Here is a 21,981-nt window from a genome sequence, read left to right as displayed (position 1 = left end):
GTAGGAATAGAGATGAATTTTATTTTCTTGTTTTGACTTTTCTGTGCTCTCCAAATTTTCTGTATGAAAAACATATTACTTCTCGACACTAGAAGAAATCATTAAGTGACTGGATGGCGGTGTTAACTAATGCTACGGTGACACTCATATCGCAATAGCAATGGACCAAATCAGCACACTGTCCACCTTAAATTTACACCAACGTTGTATGCCAACCCTATCTCAATTTTTGAAAAATTGTATGACTTTTAGAATCAGGGTAAACAAATAATAAATACCATTTTCTCACTGTCTTGGCCCTTCTAGGCAGCGAGTGCTTTGGTGGATGGTCAGACGTCGTACTGACACCCCCTCCCTTGCCAGAGTTTACAAGCTGGGGAGGGAGGGCGGTGAGGTCGGGGGAGAGGCACAGGTGGAGAAGTCCCCGTGGGAATTCTCACGACAAGCCCAGAGAGGTTCCCCCTCCCTAAAATTCCTGGGTACCCAAGAGGGTGGATCTGATTTTCAGCTGGGGGGGAGTCACTCAGGGGATCCCACGTGGGAGATGAGATAAGAAATGCTACTGGGGGGATTTCCCTAGTGGCACAGCGGTTAACAATGCGCCTGCCATTGGGCTTCCCTGGTGGCGCAGTGACTGAGAGTCCGCCTGCCGATGCAGGGGACACGGGTTCGTGCCCCGGTCCGGGAGGATCCCACATGCCGCGGAGCGGCTGGGCCCGTGGGCCATGGCCGCTGAGCCTGCGCTCCGAAACGGGAGAGGCCACAACAGTGAGAGGCCCGCGTACCGCAAAAAAAAAAAAAAAAAAAAAAAAGAATGCGCCTGCCAGTGCAGGGGAGATGGGTTCGATCCCTGGTCTGGGAAGATCCCACATGCCGCGGCGCGACTAAGCCCGTGCGCCACAACTACCGAGCCCGCGCGCCACGACTACTGAGCCCGCACGCCACAACGACTGAAGCCCGTGCGCCTAGAGCCCGTGCTCCGCAGCAAGAGAAGCCACCACAATGAGAAGCCCACACACTGTAACAAAGAGCAGCCCCCGCTCACCACAATGAGAAAAAGCCCACGCACAGCAACGAAGACCCAGTGCAGCCAAAAATAAATAAATTAAATAAATAAATTTATAAAAAATAAATCAATAAAAGAAATGCTATCGGGTGCGGGGCACTGCCTTTGTTAGGCCCCTCGCGCGCTTCTAAACCCCGCTGTGATGACTGATCGTTACCCCTGATCCCATACTCACTTTCTGCTCCTCCCGGGGCTGTTACTGTTCCATTTCACAGGTGGGGAAGAGGAGGCTCTGAGAGGCTCGGACTGCCCTCTCAAGGTCGCACAGCTGGCCAGGGCTGGAGCCAGGATTTGAACCTGGGCTGTCTGACTCTCCAGCTCCTAGGACTTTCTACTACCCGGGTTGCCCCCAGCTCAGGAATCCTATTTTTGGCTGGGTCACTAATACCCCAGGGTCTGCTGAACGCCCAACGGACATGCACACATCTGTCATCTCTCTGACCCCGCGGGGGCTCCTGAGTGACCACCATCCCCTTTCGCAGGTGGGAACTGCAGGCCGCACACCCAGCGGGGCTCAGACTTCAGAGGTGACAACTGTTCTCTAGAGACACCTCCCTCCAAATCCCACCGTCTGCCACGTCAGGCGGCAGGAAGCACTTTTGTCAAGACTAAACCAGAAGGGCTGCTTGGAGGAGGCGTCGGACAGGCCTCTCGGCCTCAGCGGCCTCTCTTGTAAAATGGGCTCCCACCAAGTAGGATGGCCAGGCCTTAGGGAGAGGAACCGTGGCCAGCCTCTGTTTATTGCCTCTAAAGGCCAAGCCCCTTGCACAAGATTCTCTTTATCTGGAAGCAGAACTCACATTCCAGCTTCACTGGCGGCAGGCACCTGGCTTCCTGGCTGCCCTGGGCTACTCATTAACCAGTGAGAGGCCTCAGGAGGGGGCTGGACCACAGTCTGCTCCAGTCCGGGGGAGGGGGAGGGGAGGACCGTGCTGGATGGTGTGGACACCAGGGTCAGAGCAACCAGGTTCAAATCCTGTGTGACCTGGGGGTGAGGGCGCAGGCAGTTCACCACCTCTGAGCCTCAGTATCCCCATCTGTACAATGGGGCCTACCACGGCACAGTGCCCACCTGGCAGGGCTACTGGGAGGACTGCAGGCGACTAAGGTGCTAGCACTGCCTGAGGCGGAGCAAGCGCTCAATAAATGGTGGAACCACAGCGCCCATCACAGGACAGGCGCGGGATAAAATCTGCTGCTATCGCGAAACCCTCGGCAGCATCGTGAACGTCGTTAAAGAGTTCCGTAAACGTTCGCGATTATTCCTCTTGCTATTTATGACGGTGGCGACCCTGGAGGCTGCCCCGCAGCGGGGCATCTCCCGACCACCGGGGACGTGCCAGCCTGATTTTCTGCATCTGATGTCACAGCACGAGGAACAGGTCTTGGGTGGTGCCGGAGGCCTGTGGCTGCCGGTGACAGAGACCCAGGGCTGGGAGCTCGATGACCGGGGTGGGATCAGGTCCACCACCGGCAGCAAGAGGCCAAGGGTCTTCGCGCTTTTCTCCCAGCCCCGGCTTCCTAGGGGACCCCAATCAACCAAACCCGGCCCCGGACCTGTGGGAGCTTGATCCCGAGAAGTTTCTGCCCAGGAAGCCAGGCTTTTCAAATTCCAGAGCAGGGTGTGCTAGTGGGTCGTGCAATCAACTTAGAGGGTCAGGGCTATCGTTTTTATAACAGAGAACAGAACAGAACAGAGCCCTGCAGACGGTGAGGCTACGAGTTTTATTTTGTGAAAGTTTCGTTTCAGTTTCACGCGTGTGTTAAGTACACGCAGCATCCGCTGTGAAGTATACCTCTTACTGAATGTCACGAGTCAAAGACTTCTTTGAAAGCCCCTGTAGTGAGGATGTTTAAATCCAGGTGTAGAAGGCAGCTGCGGAAAAGTGACTGAGTCGGGTTCCTGCCCCATTAAACCCCTTTTAAAAACGCTACTGTGATCCTGAAGTGAGGTGGAGGCGCAGGAGGTTCTATAAATACTAGACAATCAGCAAAACGTCATTATGTTCTTAGATTAGATAACAGAATTGTGTCACTGTTAAATGTTCCAGGGCTGATCATTGTGTACTTATATAAGAGAATGAATGGCCTTGCTCTTACAAAATGCACGCTGAAGGATTAGAGGTAAAGGGGCATCATGCCTGAAACTCCCCAGTGATTCAGACTAGCAATGTGACTGTTTTTATAGCATATATTAAAGTGACGAAGCAAAGGAGGCAAATGTTAACAATGGGACAATCTAAGCGAAGGACTTAGAGGAGTTCACTGTAACATTCGTGCAACTTTCTTGAAGGTTTTCCATTTTTTAAAAATAAAACGTTCAGTAAAGAGACAGTTGGGACAGCAGCCCGATTCCTAGAGCATCCTGTCTGCTGGGAGCCAAGCAGCTCACCCTTTCACACGCTTCTGACCCCGAACCTTAGGGGCAACTCCACGAAGGCCCCCTCACTGCCTGGTGCAGAGCCAGGCTGGGGTCCAGGCCAGGACTCCGAAATCAGTGCTCAGCCCATTTGCAGGGCTACCTCCCTGCCACCGATGGGCACAGGTGGCCAAGCCGGGCCGTGGACCCGCCACCCAGAGGTGACCTGTGGACGAGGTCCCGGGGCCTCGGGGGCTCTGTCTCTTCCTCTGAGATCCTGAGCGCGCCCCGTGGGTCACTGCCACCTGTGGCGAGACACCGAGACCATGGGGAGGTCAACTGCCACTTACGTTTTGGAGGCTCCTCACAAAGCGCTGTTGTTCTGGACCTATTGCAAGGAAAGAAGGCAGAGAAGGAAAGAAGAGATCTGGTCAGGGTGTGATGTCCTCAGGATCCAGACTCTACTCCGCGTGACCACCCAGCACACACAACTGGGAGGGGCTCCTGCACACACTCGCACGTGTTCGCACGCAGGCACACGCTCACACACCCCTCGCCCGGGGGCAGCATCCCTGAAATTGTCAGTGGCAAGAACCAGAGCTGGGAGGGGTGGGTGGCCCAGCCTGCGCTCAGGAGGGGAAAGGCTCTTCCTGCTGGCTGAGAAGAGGTAAGCAGCTCCCCAGCCCTAATCCAAAAGCCTGCGCTCCCCCGAGCCCCCCACGAGCTCAGCCACTTGCCCAGGTCTGTGAGTGACCGTCCCCCGTGAGCGCAGGGGTGCGCCAGAGCCAGATGGAGAACCTGATACTCAGCACCTGGTTAGAGGTTGAGCATCACGGTGCCAGGGAAGTCTGTTGAACTGTGCTGAGCCAAGTAGAGTCCCCACGTGTGACTGACCCCTGAAGCCAAGCCTGCGCTCCCCCGAGCCCCCCACGAGCTCAGCCACTTGCCCAGGTCTGTGAGTGACCGTCCCCCGTGAGCGCAGGGGTGCGCCAGAGCCAGATGGAGAACCTGATACTCAGCACCTGGTTAGAGGTTGAGCATCACGGTGCCAGGGAAGTCTGTTGAACTGTGCTGAGCCAAGTAGAGTCCCCACGTGTGACTGACCCCTGAAGCCTTTTTTTTTTTTTTTTTTTTTTTTAAATAGACCACCTCTGTTCTTTGGGACTGGGCTGGGAAACAATGCAATGCAAGTGGGGGCAGATCACCTCTGCCTCAATCCACCAGCAGAGCTGTGCTGGAAGGCTCTCCCGGTTTCCCGGAATAAAAAATGCAGAAAACCAGGAAATGCTTCCTTATCAAGGAAGACCTTACACTTCAATGAACAGTTAAACAGATTAGCAGGGAAGGAAGGGGGTTGTGGTGGAAGAGCAGAGAGGCCTCCAGGGCTGCTCACTTCTTTCCTCTCTGTACGTGCAGCCCTGCCCTTGGGGCCTCTTCCCCAGACTCAGAACTGGGTTCCAGCAGTCTACAGAGCCCCCTGTCCCCCAAATTAGACAACCTCATTGCCGTGTTTGGGCTCCCACGTTCACCAGGCTCACATGGGCACCCACTGTGTCTGAGGCACTGTGTGTAGGAATGCTGAGTCGATTATTTATTGAGCATCTACTATATGCCAGGTACCGTTCTAGGCACTGGAACCCGGCAGTGAACAAGACAGCTGAGGTCGCCACTCTCCTGGAGCCTGGAATCACATAGGAGGGGCTGACATGGATGCCACGGAGGCTTCATTCTCTGGGTGGACGCACGGCTCTGTGAAGTCTGGGTGGATTAGTAATGTCTGCAGCAGGTGTGGGTGGTGGAAGTGGCAATGTGTTCCTGGTTATCCAGGACCATACCAAGGGAAGAGGGACAAAGGGGAAACGAAGGTAGCGTGTTCAATGCACAATTACAGGCACAATGCTAAAGGAACCGGAGGAACGAGAGTATAATTTTATCTGAGGTGAGACATTAGCAGTTGCGTGAGTCCAGCTCAGAGGAGAATAAAAATGGCACCAAGTCCCTGTATCTCTAGCTACTGTGCTGGCACCTGGACCCTTTTCTCTGGGGACAGCCTGCATCTATTCCCCCTGGAGACTCCCACATGCCACTCTCAGCCCATGGGGTTCTGGGTGGGCTGAGCCCACCTCCTATTTCCAGGGTTGGGTGTATGAGCCAGGCTGAGCCAATCAGAGGGCTGTCATGATTGGCTCCAGGACAGGCACATGACCAAGACTGGACACTGAGAGTGACAACAGGGACTTGGGCTGAAAATACTGGGAAAAAAGAAAGCTCTTTCTAGGCTGGGGTGGCTTTGCTGGGGGTGCGGGCGGGCAACACCCTGTGCAGCTGGGGGCACCCCAAGGAGAATGGGGCCAACAGAGGAGGGACATGGAGCCAGAAAGGGAGAGAAAGAAACTGAGCCCCAGTGACATCTCTCGGCATCTGGATCCAGCCATACCTGAAGTACGCTCTGGGTTTTTCTGTTAAAGGAGCCAGTAAAGGTTTGAACTGATTATTGCCACTTGCAACCCTAAGAACCCAGACCCAAATCTGCCTTGAATTTGCGGTGTAAGTTTATGCATGTCTCTTTATCTCTCTGACACTCGGGCCATCAGAAAAGGGAGGCACAGATGAAATGACATCTGCGGTCCTCCTGCGGCCCTGGTACTCTAGCCAATTGCAAAGGTTAGGAATGATCTTCCCCTACCCCTGGGCATCTGGCTGGAGATGGAGAAATCAGCCCTTCTCAAAGTTAAGCCTGGAGGGCTTGCTGAAACACAGAGGACTGGGTACTAACCCCAGGGTCTGAGTCAGCAGGGCTGGGGTAGGGACGGAGATACTGCATTCTAACCAACTCCCAGAGTGATGCTGAGACTGCTCGTCCAGGGACCACAGTTTGAGGACCCAGACTCTAAATCTATTCTACTCCTCCCAGCTGCTTGGGGCAGGTGTCTAGGGTAAAAATGAAGGCCCAGCCAGGCAGACCACAGCCCCTCAGTCCCCAGAGCAGACCGCCAATTCAGGGAAAGTGCCCATGTGACCGCAAGGGTGAGCCAGCCTTTAAACAACTAAAGCACCAGGTCCCAGCTTCCGCCTGTCCCGTTGCTGACCCTCCAGCCAGCCCTGCATCCTGGGAGTTAGCTAAATAACGGGGAGGCAGTAAGTGTGACTTGGTGCCTCTGGGCTCCAGGCAGGCCCCACACCGGTCGTACAGGAGCTGTGAGCATCTCCCAGCTGCTCCCCCAACCAGGCCGCACGCCAGCACCAAATCCCGCAGCGGGCCTGGTCCTGACACACTGCCTTGGGCCACCCTGCTGTCAACGCGGCCTGGCTGGCCCCTGGCTCTCCTTGATTTACATCCGACTTGGCTGCCTTGAAAAGCCTCCTGTGGCTTTTGGACCACGGACACCATTCAGCAGAAAAGGGCTTCCCCACCAGCAGCCTTTCTCCAGGGTGGCACCGGCCCAGAGAGCTTGGCCTGGCTCAGTGCCTCCCGGCTGTGCGACCTCGGGCAAGTTACCTGCTCTCTCTGGGGCCTCAGCTTTTCACATGCAAAATGGGAACGATGGTACCTTTTGTGATGATTAGGAAGATGATGCTTATCCGGCACAGGGCCAGGCTTACAAAGTGTGGCAAAAGCTATGATTAACCTCCTTCACTCAAAGTGTGCCCTACCCGTACAGACCAGCAACGGCGGCAGCACCTGAGCGCTGGTTAGAACTGCAGAATCCCAGCCCCACCTTAGCCCTCCTGGCGGGGAAGGGGCATTTTCACAAGCTCGCGAGTGAGGCCGCCATCTTCCAAGTCTGAGGAGTGCTGGTATATGTTATAATGACCCCTGTTGTTCTTGCAACATCCCAGGGCAGAGCCGAGATGCACCCACAACCCCTAGGCCTGGGGGAATGGCAGGCAGGGGTCAAACGTAATGAAATGTTGAGAGAGGGAAGAAAAATTCTCCAGCTTCCCCAGCCTCCCAACTAACGACAAACCCCCGGACGGCTCAGGAGAGGGGAGGGGACACAGGGCTTAGTGAGTAGGTGCGGACCGTCGGACTTAACTCACGGCTCAGCCAAGGTGACAAAATACACGGAAAAAATTACAGATCTCAGATGTGCGGGTTTTGGCAGACCGGCTGCCTTGTCCTCTCTCCAGAAGGCTGAGCGCTTAAGGAGGCAAATCACCCTCTCTGCCTGCAGCGCCCCCCGGAACTCCCAGCGGAGGTTGGCAGAGGAGGCTGCCCTGGGAGGTGCGTGCTGCAGCCAGGCCACCCCCCAGCCCGCCGCAGAGCAGCGTGCAGGCAGGGGTGGCTGGATTTCTCCTGCTCCAGCCCTGAAATGCCCCTGGAAAGCGCTACGGGTCCCCGGAAAGGGGTAGGAATCCCTCTTTCCCTACGCTGCACCATCAGTCCTGCTGAAGGAACACAGCAGGAAGGCTCCCACCTGCCCAGGATCCACCGGCAGCACGTCCCTGCCTCGAGGCAGCCGGGTCCCAACCAACGGAGGGCCGTTCAGAGAAACCAAGTGGCCAGAGGCAGATGCAAAAAAAACCCCCACATAACCCACATTGAAAAAATACTGGCTCGATTTTATAAAACTCTGAGTGGACAACACAAACCATACGGGAGGCCAGGAGCTGCCCGTGGGAGACGATTTTGCAGCGACTAGTACTGTTTTCTCAGGCCTGGGATGCAATCCTTTGCAAACACCCCACACCTTGTCCCCGCGACAGAGCCTGGCAGGTTGGGTCTTTTTTTTTTTTTTTTTAAAGGTCTATTCTGATCTATACTCTTCTGCTAGTGATGGAATAAAAACCCACTTTCTGGGACTTCCCTGGTGGCGCAGTGGTTAAGGCTCCAGGCTCCCAACGCAGGGGACACGGGTTCCACCCCTGGTCCGGGAACTAGATCCCACGTGCATGCCACAACTAAGAGTTCGCCTGTTGCGGCTAAGGAGCCCACGTGCCGCAACTAAGGAGCCCGCCTGCCGCAACTAAGACCCAGCACAACCAAATAAATAAATATTTTTAAAAGAAACCCCACTTTCTTCTCCAAGGAAGTGTTTTCCACTAAAATTCTGTTGCTACAGCTCTGCTCAGGGCATCTCGGAACTCCCGTCCCCAAATCGGGTGCCCCCTTTCAGAGCGAGGGCTAAAACATCCTGAAAACCGATGGGACTACAATCAAATCCCACAGGACCATCACCCAGGTAGTGACATGAGCTCCCCAACAGAGAGAAACAAGGGTCTTTCCCCCCTTCACTCAGCAGGTATTTCCCTCAGACGTGAAGCTTCCTTACAGATTAGGACAGAGCAGGGAAAGGACTTGCCTAGGTCACACAGCAAGCCAGTGGCCAAGGGCATCCAAACCCTGGTGTTGCAGTGCTCCTGTAACAGTTCACTTAACTCTAGTGGTCAGCTCCCTGAGGGCATGAGTTGGTCCATCCTGTTCACCTGCCACATCCCCAGGGCCTACGACAGGGTCTAGAACAAACATTCGTTGGAAGGATGGATAGTGATGGGTGGATATAATTTCCAAGCTTGGACCCACTCAGATGTCCAAATCATAGGCTCTCATTTCGGGACAGAGGGAATCAGACGGCCTCTATTTCTGTGCTGGGCACCTACTGTGCGCCAGGCCCCGTGCTGGCTGGCTGCTGGGGCATTTGTCACTCCCCTGATGTGCCTCTGGTCAGGTGGCTGGAAAAAAGGTAAGAGCACACAGGTCTGGGTTCCAGCCAGAGAAAAGGTCCACAGGGCTCAGAGCAGGGCGAGGTTAAGTCCACTTCGACTCAGAGGATCTCTGTTGGGAGCTTACGGTGTGTCACGCACCATTAAGGGGTTCCAGGAAGCCTTCATGAAGCAGGTGGCCTCGAGCTGGCCCTCAAAGAGTGGGAATTAGGAGGGAAGAGAGGAAGAGCCTTTCGGGCTGAGGTCTGGGCAGGGCTGAGAGCCTGAGGCTCGGACTAAGTAAGAGCAGAAACCAGCCAGATCACAGGGAACAGAGAGAAGTGGTGGCAGATGAGAATAAACACTGGCCAGGAGCCAGATCGTGAAGGGCGCTGAAGGCCAGGCTAAGGAGTTTGGACTTGATTTCACAAAGCACTAGGGAGCCACAGAAGGCTTGGAAGCAGGAGAGTGACATGCTGAGAGCCGGCCCCCGACGCTACAGAGCCCAGGAGGCACGGAGGCTGGTGAGGAGGTTGCTGTCTTGAGCTGTGGTGGCACCCACCCAGAGAGGAGACCCCAGGTGCCATCTGGTGACAGAATGAATGTTCTTAAAATCATGGCCTGAGTCCACCATCAGGGCTGAGCAGCCCTCTGTCTCCAGGTGCCAAATGGCCATGGGGCAAAAGGGCAGAGCCTTCAGGACCGCCCCCTTCTGCAGCCCCTCCCCCAGGAAGCATGACTCTGCTGAAACCCAAGGCCAACCACACCCCTCCACCGCCACCAGGTGACGGCAACCTGTGGCTGGCAACCTGGCTGTGTTAAGGACCTTCTGCAGGAAAGTGGAAAGGAGAGCGGTGCGAAGGAAACAACTCTCAGAACGTCCACACTAGGGACCCCGCAGAGATGTGGTCCCAGCCTCCGCTCAGTGGAGGAGGGCGGGGGCAAAGCTGGGGGCCGGTGCCTGTCCAGTGAGGACCCAAGGTGAGCGGACCCAGAAGGCAGCTGCCCCGCCCTCCAGCAGGGACACCCGCCAGCCCTCTCCCACCTGCCTCCGTTCCGTCCCGCACAGTGGCCAGAGCTGCCCACCAGAGCCGGGCTCCCCGCTCCTCCCTGAGCAGATGGTTCCACTGCCCAGGAAGCCCTGTTCCAGAGGCTGCAGGGGTGTCTCCTGCACAGCCAAGCCCAAGGAATCCTTCGGATCAGTGTGGCTTGGCCCTTCCCTCCCGCTTCCCACTGCCCTGACACAATCAGCATCGGAGAGCTGTGAAGAGAGTCATCGAAAGTGTGAAGACAGAAGTAAACACACTGTCCTTAACTTCATCAGCACTGAATGGCAGGTGGGTCGGGGTGGGGAGGGGGAGAACCTTAAGTCTGTGAATAATGGCCCTCTGGTTGATCTAGGCCTCATTCAGACCTCAGTCTCCCCATCCGTTAAGTGGGTGGGCAGGGAGGCTTCACTCCATGACCCCAGAGTCCCCACACTCCCAGCCAGTGGACCAACCGCGCACCCTCCCCGACAGCTTCCCTGGGTTCCCTGCCCTTGGCATGATCCGCTGGGATTGTTCATTACCCTCTTCCTGATACAGACCTTCTCCCCTCCTATGAGACTGTGAGCTCCTTGAGCCCAGGGGCTGTTCTATCTGTTTATCCCTCCCTCTGGCTTTGGCCCCATGCCAGACACCTTGTAGGTGCTCATTAAAAAGCATGTGCGTGGAACGAGGACGCACAGTGGTTCCGGTTCTCCTTCCCAGGTCCCAGCTGTGTGAGGGGCGGTCTAAGTCACTTTTCTGAGACTGGATGAACTCTTCTAGAAGATGGAGGTAAGAACCCCCAAGTCAGGCACAGGGCTTAAATGCAGGAAGGGAGATAGGACCCAGTGGTGCCGAAAAAGTATTGGTTCCTTCCCATCTCAGAATACTGAGCTGCCTTGGGCTGCTTCTCTGCCCACCTTCAGAGTAAGTTCAAAGCCATTGGGTGGAAGCGTTTCATTCACTAAGGTGGCAGTACTCGCGGTGATTAAGACAGGCCAGACTCGGTCAGTGATCCCCACATGCAGACTAGCTGTTCAGAATGGCCTGGAGATCTGTATGTTCTGACAAGCGACCGTTCCACAATGGTCTGTTGTTTGAATAGCGTTAAGTGGCAGAACCAAGAACAGTATGATGTCATTTTCGTTAACAACAAAACAGAACTACAGCTAGCTTGCTGAACAGATTATGCTAAATAACCCTGGGTCAAAGAGGAAATCAAAACTGAAATGAAAACTGATCTAAAAAGAATAAAAAGGAAAATATGTCCATCTAGATATCTGAGGTGTACAGTCAAAGCTGTATGCGGAGGAAAATGTATAATCTTAAAGGCTTTTATTGTTATTATAGGAAGATAGAGACGATGGACTGACGACTGAAGACTAGATTGCACTTTAAAAAAATGATCTTTAAGCACCACCTTTTGTTTGTACAGTGCTGTATCGCTTGAGGTCTATTGTTTTCATAATTAAAAGAGACTCTTGGGGCTTCCCTGGTGGCGCAGTGGTTGCGCGTCCGCCTGCCGATGCAGGGGAACCGGGTTCGCGCCCCGGTCTGGGAGGATCCCGCGTGCCGCGGAGCGGCTGGGCCCGTGAGCCGTGGCCGCTGGGCCTGCGCGTCCGGAGCCTGCGCTCCGCAACGGGAGAGGCCACAACAGTGAGAGGCCCGCATACCGCAAAAAAAAAAAAAAAAAAAAAAAAAAGAGAGACTCTTTGGGCAGTTTCTCATAAAGTTAACAAATATCTACCCTACGCCCCAGCAGTTCCACTCCTAGAGAAATGAAAATACATGCCCACAAAGAGACTTGTACACGAAGGCTCATAGAAGCTTCATTCACAATCACCCCAAACTGGAAACAAGCCAAATGCCCATCCACAGGAGAGTGGATAAACAGACTGTGAGGCATCCATATGATGGTTTACTCCTCCGCAATAAAAGGACCGAACTATGCATATACTCAACAGCACGAATGTATCTTCAAATCAACAAGCAGAAAGAAGCCAGGCACAAAAGAGTATATACCATGCAAATCCATCCAGTTCTAGGCTTGGCAAAACTCATGATGATAGAAATCAGAAACTGGTTGCCTCTGGGAGGGGAAGGGCACAAGTCAACTTTCCAGGGGAGCTGGAAATTTTCTATATCTTGATCTGGATGGTGGTTACACGGGTGTATCAAGACTCAGCAAACTGTAACAGAATCTTTGCATTTCACTGAATGCAAATTATATCTCAATTTTCATATACGTATTTCTGACAGTCACAGTTGAAAACTTGTAAACATACAGATTCCTAGGCTCCACGCCCTGGGGATTCAGATTCCGTATGTCCAGGCCTGGGAACCTGAATGTGTACAAAGTCACTCAGGTAATTCTGATGCCTGACTAGAGTTAAGGCGACCCGCCCCTCCCCCCACACCCCGCCCCCCCTTTGATTGTGTTGGGTGATTTGTTGTTTCTACGTTGGCTTTCAGAAACAGAAGAGCAATTTCCATTCTCTCTGCCCTCTCCCCACCACCCCTAATCCCTGCCCCTCAGCTTAGGTTTCCAGAGGGAGCCTCTGAGCAGGTGAGGTGGGCAGGCAAACCCCGAAAGAAGCCTCGTCCAGGACAGACGTAATTCACCCAAGGCGCCAGGGCTGTGTGCTCCGGGGAGGTCGGAGGCACAGTTAATGGCCTGTGTACTTGTTAGACAGCATGTCCGGGCCTTCACCCCATGTTTACAAAAAGAGCTCAGGGCAAGATTCGCTGGCATGGAAAGTGCTTTGTGCCCTGACTAGCAGTGGCCCGGCCACCTTCGGTCCTGGACCTCAGCCTAGTTCCTCACTCACCATGAGGGTCTCCCGCACTCCCGGGTTTAACTGGCTTCGACACTGCTGTCCCCAAACCCAGCCTGACGCTATTTCTATCTCTGCTGCCTTCAGAATAAAGCCTAACCCCATTTACCCAGCGCTCAAGGCCCGCCACGCCTGGCTCTTATCCCTCTCTCCGGCTGGGTCCCTGTGAGGCTGGTTCTACAAACACGCTTGGCCATTTCACGCCCTGTCCCTTTGCACCTGCTATGCCCCCTGCCCGGAACGCCAGCCCACCCCGTTCCTCTGCCCACAGAAGCTGCCAGCTCCAGCATCACCTCCTCTAAGAGGCTGAAACGCCTCCTGCCTGCGACCCTGCCATCTGGGCACGCTCAGTGTCGGCACCCACGCGCAGCATGGTCTCAGCGCTGCCGCGCTGCCCATCTCCCTCTGGGCTGTGAGCTCCCCGAAAGCCGATATTCTGCCCCAAATCCAGTGCCTGGCCAGAACTGACAACAGCAAAGAAACAAGGCATGTTACAAAAGAGCTCCCATTCACACTTGAAGGCCACCCTGGGCATTTCCACACCCAGGGCTCCTCCCCAGAACCCGTAAATTCAAACAAACACTTTGGCCAAGATAAGTTAGCCAACACGGAGATTGGAGACGGGATTGCAACACGGGATTGCATTCTTCGGAGATGCAGCCCCGAAGAATCCGACACAAGTTGGGGTGGGGGGTGGTCAGCCCACACCTGGCGGGTGGCCCTGGGGTTCCAAGGCCAGCCCGAATTCCCACCCAGACCCCTTCCAGCTGTGACCAGGCTGCATCCCAGGTGTTCCTTGTAATTTATTTTTCACCTCTTTCCTACATACAGGAACGTGCTGAATGACTCACAAGTGTCTTATCATTTCGGGACCTTTGAAAAGACTTTCAGATAAAGTCTCACAGGCTCCCAAATCCTTTGACAAGCTGATAGGCGGTGAGTTAGAAAACACCATCCCCAGAGCCCACACTGCCTCGTGGGGGGCCGACACTTGAGTAGGAAGAGTGGCAGGGCACCCTGAGAGGCACAGAGACGGGAGAACGAGTAACCAGCGGTGGAATCCAGGTGCCACTGGGGCCCGCGCACTCACCCTCCACCCCTGAAGACCCGGAGCCCTTGTCCCTTGTTCTCCCCAGGTCCTGGTCCAATTTCAACTCCCCAGGACATCAGTGACTAAAGCCCCACAGAGCCCAAACTCGCGGCTGGCCCAGGGAAGGCCTTTGAAGCCCAATCCTGTTGCTGTCCAGTCAAGGCAAAGTCCCCTGGGCGGCTCTCAGCTGGCTCATCTGTAAAAGGGGCACTACCCGCTCGCTGGGGCCTCCCGACTCCACAAAGCAGATAGGACCAGAGCTCCGCAGGATGGGATGGGAGGGAAGGGGCAGGGGAGGTGACTGTGGCTGTGCCGCAGGTCAGTACAAGGACATCCCCGAAGGACAAGAGCTCGAGAGTGAGCCTTGGCCCTTGCCACACACCACAGTGACCTAGGACCTCGTGACACCCTCTAATCGGCAGCTCCGAAGCCGAGCCCGGCTTTACAGCTTACCACAGGCTTATTCAGCCTCATCTCCCTCAATCCCCTCAAGGACGCAGCGAGGCCGGCTTTGGCGTCCTTGCTGCCCAGACAGCGAAGCTGAGGTTCAAAGCGGCTGAGGGAATCACCCAAGGTCGCCTGCCGACTAAGACAGAGGCGCAGTACTTGGACTCAACTCCCTGGGGAAGAGCTCCTGCCTTTCGTTCTCAGCTTACCCCCTAGCCACTTTACTCCACCCATTTTACAGATGAGGAAACAGAGGACAAAAAAAGTTTGCCCAAGGTCAACAGGGGGCTGAGCCAGGCCCAAGACCCCTAGCCGGTCCCCCACTCCTACGCTCTGGTGGGCTCTCAGCCAGTGCCCGCGGGCCCCCTCCAAACGCCCCCAAAACCATCCTGATGAAATTCCTCCTGCCACTCCGCCCCCACACCGCACCTCCCTCGTGCCCACCCCACACTCCCCGGATGACTCGCTGGTCGAGAGGGAGGCAGGCAGTTGCTAAGCGCTCACCGGCTCTTTCTCATAAAAATAAACTCCTTCTGGCTGGGAGACTCTGGATGAGATCCCCTCCTTTCCAGCCAAGCAAAAATTAAAAAGAAATTTAGAAAAGATCTCCCCCATGACATTCATTTGAACATCAGCGGTGCCAAAGCACGGGCCAATTCACCCGAGTCCAAATGGAGCCACGTGCCTCTTAACCTCAGCCCCAAGACCCTCTGTTCAAGCGTCCGGGCGGTTACTGAGCCGATTTATTTCTCCAGGCAGGACATGGGGGTCCAGGCTGCCTCCCAATCTTTTGGGGCTGGTCTTGGGGGAGGCCAGGATCTGGCAGAGGCTGGGCAGTGACCAAAATAGCCAGGCCGGTGGCCCTGCCCAGCACACACCTCCCTCTGAGTGCCAGGGAGGGTAGCCCAGAGGTCCCCCTCCGGTCCAGGACAAAACCTCAGCGCTTGGAGGATGAAATCCCTGAGATCCTCTCTCTGGCTTTCCTAGTGGGACGGGGACCAGAACCTCCAGCTCAAAAGAGGAACCCCCAGAAGGAAGGGAGAAGTCTAGAGATGGAGGTGTCCTGCTCTCCCTGCCCGCTGTCCACTTGGCTCCCAGCTGCCCCTCGGGGCCTGGATCCTGCCACTGAAGGCTGCTGGACGTTGGCACTGCCACCTGCACGCGGCACACAGGCAGCACCCTTGGAGCCGTGCCGCCCTATCACCTCTACCCACTCAGCGCCTGCCCTGGAGAACCAGCTCTGGCTGTGTGGCCCTCTAGGCACCGGGGACACTCCCTCGGGTACAGTCGAGGGCACATGAGTGTCCGAAACCAGGGACCCAGAGACAGAGCCACACTCTGGGACACACACGTGCACAGCCAGGTACTCGGAGGTACAGTCACACACACACAGGTTCACACAGACACACTCCAGGACACACAAGAGCAAACATCTGAAGACACAGCCACACAGGTATCACAGACACACACCAGAACACACACACGCACGGCGCAGGTCACAGAACGGCAGGCACACATTGGGACACACAAGTGCATGCTGCTGGGAACATGGAGAAACAGCCACCCTCAGAAACACACAGACACACACGGAGAGACATGTAGACCCCCAGTGAGATCGAGACACCAAAAGAGACACACACACACACACACACACACACACACCTGGCTCCTGCACGAGAAGCCCGAGCCCCTTCGCCCGGGAAACAATAACAGCCCCGCAGGGGTCTGAGCGGGCGACCCTCCGTCCCTCCCTGGGTGGTGAAAGGGGCGCCGGAACGGGGTCCCCGGGCGGGGAGGAGGTCGGGGCTAGCTGGGGCGCGGGGATGGGGAGGGGGCTCCGCGCGCCCGGCTCCCTCTCCCTCGGTACCTGGGGCGGCCGCGGCGCTGCACTCGGCTGCGCTCGGTTCCGCTCACCGAGGACTGCCAGCCGGCTCGATCTGTGGCCCGCGGGGTCCGCGCTCGGCGCTCCCTCTAGGCTGGGCTCGGCCTCTGAGCTCGCGGTCCTCGGGACTCGGCGCCGGCCAGCGAGCGGTGCTGCAGCCAGGACCCGAAGCTCGGCGCTGGCGGCGGCGCGGAGGAAGCGGTAATTTATAAGCGGCTTCTTCCTGACCTCGCGTGTCTGTTGTCTGAGCAGGCAGCTCTCAGCATCACCCATCCTGCTGGGTGGAAAAATACCAGCTTGGCCGGGGCGGGGGCGGGGCGGGGGCGGGGCCGGGACGCCAGCCCCGCCCCACACGCGGACACACACATACACACACGCGCACACACACACACACGCACGCACACACACCGCACACGCACGCGCGCTCGGGCTCGGACACAAAGAGCCCGGGCTCGCCGAGCGCGCGTGCACACACCCTCATGCGGCGGGCGAGCACTCGGTCCCCCGCCTGCCCGCTTAGAGCGCTCTTTTCGAGGAAACCCTTTACTTCCAAACCCTGGAGCCAAGGAGTGAGTGCAGCGGGTCCTCAGCCCCCTCCTGTCTTCCGATTAGGAACGAGAGAGCCCACGACGCCTACTCGCTCCCTCCCAACAGGAGCCACCAAGCTCACCACTCGCCACCCACCTGGCTCATGGGGTGGGGCCACGGCTCCTTGAGTGGTGAGGTCTGAAGCACTACACTGCGTCTTCCTGGGCGGCATCCAGGTTCTCTGAGCCTCTGTATGCACCCCCCCAACCCCCCCCCCAAAAAAACCAGGCACAGCCACTCCACCCTCCCGCCTCCCCCAGGCTGGAGGGTGACCTGAGAAAGTGATGTGAAACCACCCCGGCTTCTTGGCTTTGCCCTGGCTGGGTGACCTTGGGGGACTACTCAGGCTCTCTTCCTTACCTCAGTTTCCTCATCTGTAAAATGGAAATATGAATAATGGAATTTATCTTCTCTGGCTGCTATGAAGACCCAAGGTTAACAGTGCAAAGAGCTCAGAAGAGCTCCCAGCACAGAAGTGCCAAGTGAGTGTCTATTTTTAAATGAAAATGGGGAATGTGGGGCTTCCCTGGTGGCGCAGTGGTTAAGAATCCGCCTGCCAATGCAGGGGACACAGGTTCAAGCCCTGGTCCGGGAAGATCCCACATGCCACGAGCAACTAAGCCCGTGCGCCACAACTACTGAGCCTGCGCTCTGGAGCCCGCGAGCCACAGCTACCGAGCCCAGGTGCCACAACTACTGAAGCCCGCGCGCTTAGAGCCGGTGCTCCGCAACAAGAGAAGCCACCACAGTGAGAAGCCCGTGCACCGCAATGAAGTGTAGCCCCCGCTCGTGGCAACTAGAGAAAGCCTGCACGCAGCAACCAAGACCCAATGCAGCCAAAAATAAATAAATAAAATTTTTTAAAAATGGGGAATGTGCCATTATTCTTGTCCTTATTTGCATGAGCAGGTCCTCAGAGACCACGTTCCACATCCACGTCCTGGCCAGGCCTGAGGGAAGTGCCGTGTGACTTCCAGCATGCCCTTCCCCTCTCTGAGCCCAGTGCTGGTCTCTCACTTTCTCTCACTCCGTCTCTGCACCTGGGAGGCTGTGTGCAGAGAACCTTTTAGATTGAGGCTGAAAGAAGAAACACCAAACAGGCCCCATAGAGAGGCATCCCCGTTGCCATACCTGGCCCAGCCTGTATCCACCTCCTGAAAGTGCTGTGTAACACCCTCTTCGGAGCGGCCCCGGAAGGCTTACGGGGATGTGAGGAGCAGGATTCCGGGGGTGACCCTTCATCTCTCCCTGGTTTCCTCACTGAGGCTCCTGCTCTCTGGCTCCATCTTGACTTTCTAGAGGCTGCTCCCATGGCAGCTCCAGCCAAGCCAGACACTGGCACATACCCTCCTGCACCTTTCTCCAGAGGCTTCCCTGCCCCTCTCAGCTGGCCCAGGTGCCCCTTCCTCCAGGAAGCACCGAGGGACCAGCGGTGCCTCTAGCACCCCAGCCACCCCGGGTGGCAGCTACTCTGGGCACCTCAGCTCTCTCCTTTGAGTTCAGAGTACCTGCCCCCCTTTTATAGGTGAGGAAACCAAAGCTGGAGATGGAGCGACTGGGTCCCCGCACCTGTCCCCTTCTCCTGATGGGCGTGAGGCTCCCCCGAGCTGAAGGAGCTGACGGCAAAGCAGAAACTCCCCAGGCCCCCGTGTGTCACTGCACACAGCACAGAGAGGCAGGTCACAGCGCAGGGAAGTGACCACGGAGTGGAGGTTTGAACCGCGAGGAGGCTGTGACTAAGCCAGAGGGTTGAGGGGAAGGGAGAGGGAGTGTGTTCCAGGCAGAGGGATCTGCTGTGCGTAGGCCTGCTGGCAGGACTGGGGGGCCCTAAGCAAAGGTAACGCAGGGAGCGAGCAATGGCAGTGGCATGTCCAGCGCTGCCATTTGGAAAGGCCTGTTGGATCGGCTGACCTCCAGGTGGGCCAGTGCAGCGCAGACGCTATCGGTGCAGGACCACGGATGAGGCCCTTTCAACCATCTGCCTTCTTCCTCTAGACCATCAACTCCACGAGGGACACGACCTTGTCCTCTGTGCCTCCATCGAGACCTGGGCCTGGCACACAGCAGGTACTCAACAAATGTTCGTTGCATTTATTTTAACGAACACTCGGATGGCGCTTAGCTACATGCCGGGCGCCGTACGATGCCTTTAAATATCTTAACCTGCCAAATCCTTGCAACCACCCTGTGAGGTTGGTACTATTAATCTCCCCCATTTTACAGAAAGGAAAACTGAGCCACAGAGAAATTAAGTAACTTGCCCAAGGCCACTCAGCAGGCCATCTAGTTCCAGAGGCCACACTCTTAACTGAAGGGATTCTGGGGCCTTTTGTGGTTGCCAGACCGCAACCGAACCCCAGAGGGCAGGAGAGGGAGAGGGAGAGGAGGAGGAGGAGGAGGAGGAAAGGCACCAGGAAATGCTCCAACCTCCACCCCAAGGCAAAGCAGCAAGAGGCAGAGAAGGGCCGGGCGAGGTGGGGAGAGCTAGCATGGAGGCCAGAGACCCCCAGGTTCCAACCCCCTTCTGCTGGGACTTGGGCCTGCATGCCCGCTCTCTGGGCCTCAGTTTCCTCATCCATAATAGGAGCTCATAGTCCGGCCTCATTGAGCCATTGTGACAAGAGGTCTCAAACTTGCCCGGGGCTGGTGCTTCTGCACTGAATCCGGCTCCCAGATGTACTTCTTGGGCCTCCGCTGCGCTTTAAACTATTTTGAGTTAATTGCCGTGAATGAAAGTTTGGAAGAGTTGACATTTTACAAACTTGAATGTCTGCTTTCTCTGGAAAAGGTGGCAAGATGGAGCCACCTCAGGGCACCTACCTACAGTCACGTGGAGCCGAGAGGCAGCAACCACCCCCTCACGTGGGGATGCGGCTCCCCAGGGGCCAGTCCCCACCCGGCCAGTTCCCTGCGAAGGGCTGAGTGTGAGAGCCGGCTGTCCTTTGGGCACGTCCCTGTCCCCCTGCCAGGGTGGGGTGTCTGAAGCTCCAGGACAAGGCTGTGAGCACCAAGGAAGTGAACATGTTGGCAGGAGGAGGGACCTTCAAGGAAACCCAGGCAGAGGTTTCCTTCCGAAGCCACATCCTGGCCTGAAATTCCGTGGGGACTGACTCCTCCCATTCCAAGAACAGAAATCAATTGCGGGGAGAGCTCACGGAAGGCCCTGGACTCAAAGGCAGTGAACGAGATTTTGCAAAGGCTGCTCGATGATGCTTTTCTCAGCAGCTGGCAATAATAACGTAAAATCGATCCAGGGCTTTGAACAAAACCTTTCGTCCCTTGCCAGGGAATAGTTCGTCTCACACATCTATCAGGCGACCAACAAGAGTTGCTGAAATACTGCTAGGGTCCAGCCATGCTGGGCCATCTGGCCAGTGCAGGGAGGCCCTGGCACCAGCCCTGCCGAGGGTCGTCTGGCCGGCCTCCATGCCTCTCAGAACCGCATTCCCTGAAGACAGGAAGGGATGGTGACGGAGTGGCCGAGTGGTCCCCATCCTGGCCACTTTCTCCTGGGCACGGCCGTGTCCGCATCTCTGGATGTGGACGGACAGATGGTGGCACCACAGAGGCCTTGGCGGCACATCTAGCCTCAGGAATCTGCTGCCCGCCCACCCACCCTCCTCCTATCTGCTGCCAGATCCCAGCTTCATCTCTCAGGGGCTGTGTGACCCAGAGGGAATGGTGGAACCTCTCTGTGCCTCAGTTTCCCCATTTGTAAGACCAGGCTGGTCAGAGCCCCTATGCCATGCTGCTGTGAGAAGTGAGTGGAGGCTCACACAGAGCGCTGCACGCAGTCTAGCCTTTGGTTAACCAGGCGCTTGTCCACCCTCCCGCCTGCGCGTCTTGGGCTTTTCTACCTCCCGGCCTTCACCCACGTCTTTCCCTCCCCCATGCCGTTCCTTCCCCCACAGCACTTTGCCCATTGCCCTCCGGCAGCCTGGATCTCAGTCCGACCGGGAGCACCCAGTGGGCAGGGGTCCCTGGCAGTGCCCAGCACAAGGCCGGAGCGCAGAGGATCCCAGGAAGCCCTCGCCTGGATGTGGTCTGTGGGTGGCAGGCCTCCAGGGTGCCCTTCCCCCTCTCCCTTGGTGGGAACAGCAAATCTGCCCCAGGGAAGGGGACAGTGTCAGTGCAGGAGACAAACCCGCGGGGAGGGAACACGTGCGCCTGTGTATTCACTCACCACGCAGCTCAGCTGTCCGGGTCCTCAGCTCCCCGGGCCAGGCCACCCTCATCTCCCTCTGGTGACTGCAGGCCTCCTCCCTGTGTCCCCTCCCACCCGGCCCATCTCCACTCGGCAGCTGGAGGGATCCAGGACTCTCCTCCATGGCTGGTGAGGCAGGAATGGCACGGAGACTGCAGAAAACAGTTCAGCAATTTCTCGTAAGGTTAAAAATCCACTTAAACGATCTGCCAGCAGTTCTATGCCTCGGCATTGACCGAAGGGAAATGAAAACAGACGCCCACGCAGGACTGTACAAGCATGTGAATGGCAGCCCTATTCTCGAGAGCCGAAAGACGGAACATCCATGGGAGGACCACGCAGAATAGACAAACAGATGGAGGACTCCTGAGACGCCTCAAACCAGGCGCGATCGCCGAAACACCAGGCACCACGGACCACCGTTTCGATGGCCGTTTATATGGACTCTAAATCAGGAGTGCGAATCTATGGTCCTGGAAACAGGAGCAGTGGTCGCCCCTGGGGCGGCGGAGGGGCTGCCTGGAAGGACCACCTCCTGGGTTGGAATGGTACCCGCTCCTGATGTGGTGAAGCCCCCTCAGGTGTGTACCTCTGCAAACACCCATACACGTTACACCTGAACGTATCACCCCACGCGATGGATACCTCAGCAAAAATCAAATGGAAGAGCCCCGGAGCCCCTGAGTTCTTCCTGCTTTGAACCAGCCCGCGCGCTGCCCGCGGGCCCCACGCCCACACCGCTCACAGCCTCTGAGACCCCCCCCCCAGCTCTGTCACTCGCCTCTTCCTCCCTCCAGCCACACACACAGCCCTTCAGGCTTCCCTCAAACCCCAGACCCC

General features: G+C 56.6%; 1 protein-coding gene across 3 annotated transcripts in view; it reads right to left on the bottom strand.

Moving 5' to 3' along the window:
* Positions 1 to 21,981, bottom strand: part of SLC6A6 (solute carrier family 6 member 6) — a 94,212-nt gene that overhangs the window by 61,338 nt on the left and 10,893 nt on the right. The window contains exons 1-2 of one of the 3 annotated variants that reach the window (XM_007115625.4): positions 16,335 to 16,609; positions 3,776 to 3,813 (exon numbers count right to left, since the gene is read on the bottom strand). Coding sequence is in view for 1 of the 3 variants with exons in the window: in XM_028479803.2 (XP_028335604.1) it covers positions 3,776 to 3,813 (38 nt within the window). In the remaining 2 variants the exon portion in view is untranslated. Of the gene's footprint in view, positions 1 to 3,775; positions 3,814 to 16,334; positions 16,610 to 21,981 lie in introns of those variants that run through there. The other 2 variants (XM_007115626.4, XM_028479803.2) reach the window with 2 other exon arrangements.

The sequence above is a fragment of the Physeter macrocephalus genome, chromosome 18 (genome assembly GCF_002837175.3).
Source record: "Physeter macrocephalus isolate SW-GA chromosome 18, ASM283717v5, whole genome shotgun sequence".
Lineage (NCBI taxonomy): Eukaryota > Metazoa > Chordata > Mammalia > Artiodactyla > Physeteridae > Physeter > Physeter macrocephalus.
This window is presented reverse-complemented; position numbering and strand designations above follow the sequence as displayed.